The following is a 10,017-nucleotide window of genomic DNA, read 5'->3' on the forward strand; positions in this document are numbered from 1 at the left end:
CAAACCTTAATAATTGTGAGTGTTTATATCCTCTTTTGAAATCCTAAGGAGAGCAGTTTTCGAAAGCAAACTTGAAGCAAAAAAAATGGAGACAGCTTTAAGAACAAAGGGTGAGTTTTCAAATTTTATTAGAGAAAAACGGGGAAGGAGGCAGCGACTAAGCAGCAGTTCTAGTTGTGTGGTGTGGACAAACCAAAGTATGAAAGTAAAAAAAACATTGTGTTTGTGTGTAATGGTGAGACAAGACACTCACCATCCTGAACTTATCCAAAACAATCAGATTGATTACTAGTTCAACATTTTTTTCACTCGAGAAAACATCAAACTTGAAATGGAATATATTATATAGAGATAATAGAGGTAGCCAAGATGAACGTGCGATTTGAGAAAGTAGCCAAGGGTCTCCGAGGCCCAGACAATTGCATTCATTCGTGCTAAAATAATAATATAAATTAAAAGCACTCGTAAAATTCACACATTCCATCCGTACATGATGTTCCTTCATAATTGCTCTCAATTCAGAAAACAAAAAGTTAGATACATTCAATCTTTGTCTTTCGAAATCAAGGCATCAAGGCATGAGATCCACGGATCCGGACGACCAATCATATGTATATAAACATATTTTTATTAAGTGAATGATATCATTTTAATAAATTAAAAATGAAAACAAGTTTTTCATTAATGATTTGTTAACTTGTGAAAGGTATGCGATCTCATTTTTATTATCATCTTTTTTTTTTTTTCAATTTTGAGGCTTAATCTGATATATTTTATAATAATACATTGAAATGTGTTAATTTTTAAAACAGAAGCGAGATATGCCGGAAGAAAAATAGTATATAATAGTAGTTAAATATCTATAACAATGTGGATTAGAAATTCCTTGTTTTCATACACATTTTATATTATTATTATATCCTTAATCATATTTTAAAATCTTAATATTTTTAAATTTTAAATTATTATTCTGATTATATATATATGGGTTTGCTAACGTTTACCTCTGTTTTTCACTTGATACATTTTAGAATTTTAGTAGAGAAAAATACTCTTATATATCATAAATTCTAAGTCTTAAGATTAAGGGTATTTTAATAATTTTCATAAAAAAAAAACCCTTGCTCACTTTCCTGTTAAACAATTTCTTACAAAAAAAAATGATTTTATAATGAGTTTTCATTTTATAATTTTCGTCTTATCTAATTTTATCTAATTTTCACAAGCATACATCAAATGAATTGGTAATTGGCCTGGAAACTCTTGGCCTAGAGGGTTTTTTTAGACATCTTGAATGACATTATAGAGGTTAATAAAGATGGTGAAATTGAAGAGATCTTGAATGAACCTTTGTCCGAAGCAATGACTCAACTCTTCACAAAGACAAATTATTTAACATTATTTAATTTTTTACAAAGGCAATTTTATCAAATTGTTAACATTCTTATCTAATGAGGCAAAAAAAAAATTATAAATTGTTTATCATGTTGATCCATCCCATCCCATCCTACAACCTGTATTTTTTTTTTAATTTTGTATTCTTGTGCGTTGAAAATAACTAAATACTCTCTTCATTAATATCAAATATTTATAAGTACTGTTTTTTATAGCAGATTTTCTTATTTACTTGTAAATAATAAATAATTAATCCATAAGTGTTATATTGATCTAAGAAAATATTTCAATAAGATACTCAAGTTTATGATTAAAAAATTATAAATAAATTTAGAAATTTATGATTAAAAATTATAAAACAAAAATTGCAAATTGTTTTCAATTTATTCTAGGCAACTCCTTCTTGCACCTATATAGTTTAGCTTGCATCCATGTAAACTTCAAAATTCCAAATTATCATTTAAAATTTTCCTCTTTTGGATTGTTTCATATAGATAAGGACAAATAGATCATTTCACTACCCATGACAGAGCAAGTTGAAATATACGGAGGTGGTGTATGAAGAAACACCCTTATTTTAGTGTAGAATCTTAACCCATATTTTTGAAAAATAAAAAAGATATATTCATAATTTATAAATTTAATTATTGTTACTGATACAATAAAAATGAATGCATATTTTAGTATAACTATAACTATAATGGTAGTTTGAGGTTGTAATTAATATGCTTTAATAAGTTTTTATCATTTCATAAATTTTATTCATTGAATATTTGAGAACGTTTTCCTAAATCATGTTTTATAGAATTAATATGAGACAATATTCACTTTTAATTCTTTAAATACTAAGAAGAAACTATGCATTATTTGTCCAAAATCTTAAAACAATGAATTTTTTTATTTTTATATAGTGTTCTACTTTCTCATTTCTATCTAATGTGGTTTGGATTCTCAACAATACTCTCAAGGGTGAGTTCCTTCTATATTGGTATAGTCCTCTTCTAACGGAAGCATTCACGGATTTGCTTTTACTACTATTCCAAAAAACCTTTTACCTATTGAGGTATCTTATATATATATATAAACTCATATCTATCTCTTATTTTATCTGGACCGGTATTATTTTTAAGACAAGTTTAAAGTTACACTAGAGTTGCTTTTGAAACTTAAGTTGCAGAAGAAGTTCATTTGAACTTATTTTTCCAAACTTTAATCCAAAACAGCACATAGTTAATCGAAACCTTGTGTTCGAAGTCATTTAGATATGAAAAATAAAAACATTTTCCTTGACAATGATTTTGATGGCTCCAACAGATGAAGACGGAGGAAAATCTAGGTCAAGCAGTGCAAATATCTTTAGGTTAGGCCCAATGGTTCTGCTATCATTTGCAGAAGGACAGAATGTGTTGGATGAGAAGACAAAACTTGTGTCCATTAACTGAGTATGACATGGTCTCACAGGGATCACCAGAGCTAACTCTCAATAATTCAGCTTCCCAAAAGTTAGAGGTGAAAACTCATTATTTTCGTTCCGGTAATACTTCACCTTATTCACAAGTTCATACTTAGATCTAATTTAAATATACTTTTCTTCTTTAATTCTTATATACATTTTTTAAAGATAAAATTATAATATAACTGAGTTCTAAAGAAAATGGTTCAAGAGACTACTTTATTATCTCTACTTTCCTCTTTATATGTTCTTGTACGGTTTCCAAACACATCCTTATCCCAATATAAATGCTATACATAGTTTATTTATATGCATGTAGAGTATCAGATCTACCTTGGACTTTGGTGGGCACACATGTCTCCACAAACTTTTAACTTTTCTTCATGTTTGTAAGTACCTTAAAATGTGTGTTTGTGTGCACATGTATATGTATATGTATATGTATATAATACTGTAAAACTTAAGTTTTCTGCATATTACTACACTACAGTTAATTTTCTTATTGCTACCAAGAGATCCTCATCATCCTTAAGTAATCCAATCCAAGGATCAAGTAATTAACATATATTGAAAACTAATGAACTTCCCTTAATTTGCTCAATGCGCTAATTAACTCTGCATGTTCCCTGATAAGAGAAAAATCACAGATAACAAGAACCTCGATCTACAACATAATATTTTATGGCTACATATATATATATGTGTGGTGGTAGTTGTTAGAGGTAAATAATGACTCAGACGCAGAGAGAGAGTCGTTGATTATGTGGAGAGGTTGCACAGCGAAGGACAGTGAGGAAAAGATGCTCAGTGCAAGGAATATAGAGCTTTGAATCTGCAATGAAATCGTACTCATCCTGAGCCTGATCCAGCAAGGTCTTGAAGAGAGGATGATGGAGCAACGTGATCTTTATCACATATCTCTTGTGGTGTTCTCCCACGTACACAACCAAATGACCCTTTGGCACATCGTTCGGAATATCAGATTCTCCTTCATTCTGCATCCATGGCCACACTTCCCACTCGCAGCAGTAACCGTAGGCACCACACTGGATCACTCGACTCCCCACTTTCTTCCACTTGTTAAGACAACCTCTCAGAAACTTCCCCTTCATTATTCTTCTCTTCAAGCTTCTAAATGTGTTTGTGAGAGAGAGAGAGAGAGAGAAAGAGGGAGAAAAAGTACGTGGAGTACTCCGAACATGAAAATGTTTATATAATTGCGGCATGGCAAGTACAAATGTTCCAGAACATTATGGGATGCATTTGCTTTTCTAAGTCAGATACTTATTTTTTTTTCTCCTTGTTTGATATAAAAGTCGTGTTTTTTTTTTACCTACTATATAATCTTTTAGATTTTTGTTTTCAGTGTGACATGCAAAACTTTCATTTTAAGAATGGTCTTTCTAATTACTCATTAATTACTGAATATTCTGATGATCCTCTCTCTATATAGATAGTTCTTTCCCTAATAAAAACATCTACCAACAAGCATGGCAGAAGACTCCAATCTGAAAACATTTTAAGAATGTGAAACATTTTATTTAGGATTTGTGTTACATTCGGCTAGGTTTTACTTGAGCTAAAAACCAAAGATACAGTAAATGGTTGACATGATACATCGTAGCTTTTGCCTATACAATTATTGCGGAAACATCAATATCCAATTAGTGTGTCAGATACTTGGATACATCAAAATCTAATATATATTATAATATTATTCTAAAGCGTGTCACAGATACTTAGCTGACTTTGCTTTTTAGCAGCTTCTTTGTAGCATTGCACCTTGTCAAATTATACCAGCATGCAATGCCAGAGTAATTGCTTAGAAATAGTAGATTAATCTCAGTTATAATACAGTCAAAATAACTTTTATGTTAGCTCTCGCTAGATCGATAGATATACATGTCATTTACACGGTTTTTGGCTTATAGCTGTAAATTTAATTTTAGAATGTTTTGAATTTTAAGTTAAAGGTGACTTTTAACTAAGTAAACATATTGAAAAATCTAGGTTTTGTGTGATCTTTTATAATGGTACTTACAATTACATTTACTTTTGAATTAGTAGAATCAGGCCAAAATGTCAACTATATACTAGCAGTTAAAATGAGGAATCATATTTACATAACTTTTTATAAAAGTTATACAGAAGAGAATGAAATATATGATAAAATAATTAACATGATTAAGAGAGATAGAGCACAAACAGTAACACTGCAAATAAATAATAAAAGACTGCTGCATTGACAATATGCAGACATACCAGTTAAATTTGCTCATAAAAGCCACTTGACAGTAAATTTAATGTGCTAATTTAATTAATATCTATCCCAAGATGTAAGGATAGTGTCTTTCTCTGTAATTCTTAAAGGTCGGTGCCTGATAGAGTGACCTTTCGAAGTTCTTAACATTCAGACCCCACAACTTGGTTAGGAAAAGATAAGATATGAATGAGGGATGGGAAAAAGCTTTTTGGGTGAAGTGCAAAACCGCTTATTTCTCTTGAATTTTCATATTTTTATATTCCTTTCTATTTTACAATGCATATTTAGTAAGCTTTATATAGTGATAATAAATTCTAGTATAATTATTGCTGTGTATTTTATCCTTGTATCACGGATAAATAAACATGAGCAGCCACAAACATGTGTCTCAAGAGGATGTGATACCCACATCTGTTTATTTTCTTTAGTGCATTTAGACCTACTCAGACATTTTTACTGTAGAACATTGGTGTCTTTGTCACTTTTTAAGCACGTATTGATGTGAATTTATTGTTCTTATTTGGACTTGTTTCAGATACAAAAACCTTGAATTTCTGCATAACGGCCAAGGCTTTTACTTTTTCATGGTACTATCCGTACAAAAATGTTATTCAGTCCTTTAAGAAAAGGAGTTTGTGATTAGTTTCATTGTTCCTACTTACGTATTTAGGAATGGGTTATCCTATGTTTCCTCGTAACTGTTTCTACGGTCAGAGAAGTTTTAGGAGGAAATGTGTATAAGATAACTTATAAAATGAATGATGTGATGAAAATAAATAAGTAAAAAAACTTGCAGAAAATTGTTATAATAAAATATCTCTTTTATGGGCTATACATTGAATAAGGGATGGAAGAAAACATGTAGACAAAAGAATGACTCTCACAGTTCTTTACCCTGCTGAAATCCTTGCCTTGGTATATGTGACATGTTTGACTTGATTCCCGCAATCCGGTTTCTCATACAAAATTCATTGGTTTTCAAGTTTCAGTTATTTATTGGTCTTAATCTTATCATTGAAGCACATGAAACTTTTTTAGAAGGAAGGTGAACAATTTTTACCAAGAAAGATAATTTTGTAATAAGAAAGTATACTATACAGATAAACTGAAAGTGTAACCAAAAATATAAACTAAAAAGATCAAAGAACCAAACAATTTGTATCAAGACAGATGCTTTTGCCACTCTATTTTGGTTGAGATGTTGAGGAAAAAGTGGGGTAGTTCTTAAAATCTTACCTTTTCATACTATAATTAGAAAGCTATAAGGGAGCTGGAAACACTATTTTCTACGAAAGAAAAACTTTTAGCTCTTTTATTGAAAATAATTGACGACGATGGGGTTTATGATCCTTTTTTTGTGGTCTGTTCTTCATAGACAGATGCTCAGAGACCACTGAGACTCAGCGTGCTAACCCTAGACAAAAGTGGGTCGTGCTGGGTTGTATGAAAAGAATAGCATGTTTATTTTGACACAACCTGCAACAGTTTTCCAGATATGAGAGGGACCATGCCAAGTATATGTTATGGAAAAGCCTTTTTGTGGATTTTTTGAAATTAATTTCGCAATGGAAATACTATTTATGCAAGAAGATTAGTTCAAAAATGAACCTGGACAATTATTTCCATAGAAATTGCCATGTCAAATAACCAAATATAGCAAATCTGTGTAGAAAAGGAAAATTCACGAACTGTCACAAATGAAAGTCAAACTTCCATTTTCAGAAGATTTGATCATGTAGTTAATGCTTCTTGATCTCTTGTTTTCACACTAATTTAGTCTCCTCTTCCAACAGCTGTTATCTTTAGTTTGTGTTATGATGATCATTTTGTAGCAACATCGTTACTGCAAATTGAAATGGATCATATATCTGTGCAAACTTATTGATGTAACAGCTATTCATTCACCCAAATCCAATGACTACTTGTCCAAAACATAAGATGAAATAGGGTTTTCAAGGCTAAACGAGGTAGTTGTTCAAATTGAGATATGATAAGATTCATAGTGCAAGTGATATTCTGTGTTTGTAGAATGAGAAGTGGAATTACAGGAACTTGGTTACTATAAGCACTAACACAATTGCAATCACCATCCATTTTGTGCACTGAAATTATTTGATTTGGATTAGTTTGCTCCCATTCCACGTGCATTTTCTGTTCACATGAGCTGGTGCTACAGGCCACTTTATCACTTTGTTATTACTTCTTCCTAAGTGGCCCACCTACATCCCTCCATTAATTCCTATCCATGCTTCCGTTTAGGGAGCAATGCCTCTCTGTATACTTACTGTGGGGATTTTATTATGTCAGAATCGTGTGTGAAATTTAAAATTTAGTGTCGGTTGAGTCCGTGGAAACCTTGGTTTTGAGAAGTAATACCTACTATTTTCTATGGAAGAAAAAAAAGGTCCATAGTCTTTAGTTGTCATTCCATATATAAGAGTTTTAAATAATGTTTTAGAGTTTGATTGTCAGAAATAAGGTTTGCAGAATGTCCTAAAATGGAAGACAGAATTATAGGCAACAGCAGATTCTATCTTCTTATTTTGGACTTCAAATTACATAAGTAGATGTTATGCATTATCAGCATTATCCTACTTGAAGCTAACATTGTTCATAAGAATGACATTCTTGTTTTCTTCTCACTATGATTGGATTCAAATTTGAAAATTGTTTTTTACAATTTCAGTACACAGTTACAAGTTTTGATGTACAAATAAATTTATGTTTTTTGAACTTTCTTAGCTTTAATTCAGACATGTAATTTTAAACTTATTTCCTGAAAGAATGAGGTTTTACCCAGTTCAGGATAAAACTTACATATGCAGCTCTTTATGTATTTCTGGTATTGTTTTCCATTAGAATCAGTTTTACCTTACTATCCAAACTTATATTCTTCAATGTAAATTTTCATTATGATCATTATTAAAGTTATACTTCAATTGTGATGAAAAACAACAGTGAAGAACATCTAAGTTTTGCTAAACTAATCGTAAATAAGCTGCTGACATGTGTCCTTCATCTTCCTCGGGCCCTCTCACACAATCATTTTGACATGAAAATGTATATCTATGGTACAACAAGCGGGTACTGTTGTTAAAATGTGATGTGATGTGTGTATTACAGCGTTCGTTTCTTTGTTTTAAAGTTAAACAGAACAGATGTTAGATAGAACTGTCATAAGCTAGTAAACATAATTAAGAAGTGTGATTAAACTAATTTCATTTCTCTAGTGAGAAAACTTGGTTCTTTACCTGAAATAAACAGATCTTCAGTCTCTTACTCATTTGCATGCATAGTTTAATTGGATTTATTAATGTTAACAGCTTTGTCTGATATTTTCTTGTGTGAAATGAAATGATTATCTTACTCTAGCAATCGCAATTCAGGTACTCTAAAAGCATTTTATGAAAGAAACTTTATGGTTTTCATGCAAAGAAAAACTTTTAAAAAAATCATAGAAGCAACCCGAAAGATAAGCCATGAGCCGTCAAATTATTTCTGTATCTGATATGACAGAGGTAGGGAAAACTGAAATCAAAGAGGAGATACCATTATCCTTTGCACGAGATTCAAAAATTAAATCTTAGTGAAATGGCGTTGAAATAGGGTAAAAGTGATAGAAACGTTGAAAAAGAAAAGACCAATATCTATGATGTAACACAGAAAGCAAACTACCATGACAAGCCTAAAGAAAAGTACAAGGATGTAGCAGGGATTTTGAAGATGGTGGAAATAGAAAAGAAGATGGCCAGTTCATGCATGATGTGGATAGAAATAGCATGCATAGGTTGCATGTGATGATATTATATATGGTTTTTCTTAGTTGGTGCTGGCAAGTAAGTTCAATCTATCGCTTATAGGTTACGTTGTTGGTTCAGGATGAGATTTATTAGAAAGATGAGTAATCACACAAAAAAAATTGATATTATTCTTTATCTAAAATTTTAAGAAAATGAATTTTTCAACTTTATACAATAACTTTATCATTTCTATTTAACGTGACTCACCCTTATAATCTCGTCCTTGTATACGGTAACATAACACAAAATATAAGAATTGCTGACAAATAACATAACAGGGAACATAGTTGGGTTCCTTAGTTTTTTTTTGGAGTAGAGTCCTGTTTTTTCTTTTTTGTGATTTTAGTTATGTTTTAAATAATCTTACAAAAATTTCTAATTTCCAATTTTATTTACACTTTAATTTATTGCCTATTATTTGATTACACTTCAAACCAAACATGTTTTAAAATACAATAAAAAACATACTTTCATTTATGAAAATGTAAAAGAACAACAAATCAAAATTATAATTTTTCTAAAAGAGAAAGATTAAAAAAATAAAGAGATGAAAATCCCTAGTCAATAGTTGAAAAAGTGTCAGTTTTAATATTTAACAAAAAGAAAAATTACTATTTGCTTCGCGTTTCATTCAAGATTAGCATGTACAAAACTCACTACTAAAAATATTTGTTAACTAATACAACAAAATCAAAAGCCTACAAAAATTATAAAATTTTAATTTAACAGGTTAAATTTGAGATTACTATTGTTTAAATTTTGAAGACTTCACTTTGTGATGCGATGGCATATAAACTGCATTTAGGCATTGTCTAAATTTGTCATCATATAATATATATATATATAATTTTATCATGTTCTTTTTTTCATATACACATCTTTTTTCAATGTTTACTTTTTATAATATATTGGATATTTACGTCATTGTTATTTAGAAATCTATTTTTATATTTATAACTTTTCATTTTTTCAAATTAGATTTTAAACATATTATAACTTTTGGCCATTGTTTTTATTGATTTAAATAAATTAGGCACCAATTATTTTTATAATATTATTCTTCAATGATGGGAATATGATTTTCAGTTAGTGGTCTCTTGGTGTAT

At 30.2% G+C, this 10,017-nt stretch overlaps 1 protein-coding gene across 1 annotated transcript; it reads right to left on the reverse strand.

Annotated features, from left to right (window-relative positions):
* Positions 1 to 3,441: 3,441 nt before the first annotated feature.
* Positions 3,442 to 4,175, reverse strand: LOC148207097 (protein SMALL AUXIN UP-REGULATED RNA 54-like). Its single transcript, XM_088116374.1, has one exon. It carries the CDS (start codon positions 4,072 to 4,074, stop codon positions 3,583 to 3,585), a length of 492 nt encoding a protein of 163 aa, XP_087972500.1. The 5' UTR covers positions 4,075 to 4,175; the 3' UTR covers positions 3,442 to 3,582.
* Between the last annotated feature and the right edge of the window lie 5,842 nt (positions 4,176 to 10,017).

Source organism: Vigna umbellata, chromosome 1, assembly GCF_029865625.1.
Source record: "Vigna umbellata cultivar VRB3 chromosome 1, Vumbellata_1.0, whole genome shotgun sequence".
In the NCBI taxonomy this organism is placed as follows: Eukaryota; Viridiplantae; Streptophyta; class Magnoliopsida; order Fabales; family Fabaceae; genus Vigna; species Vigna umbellata.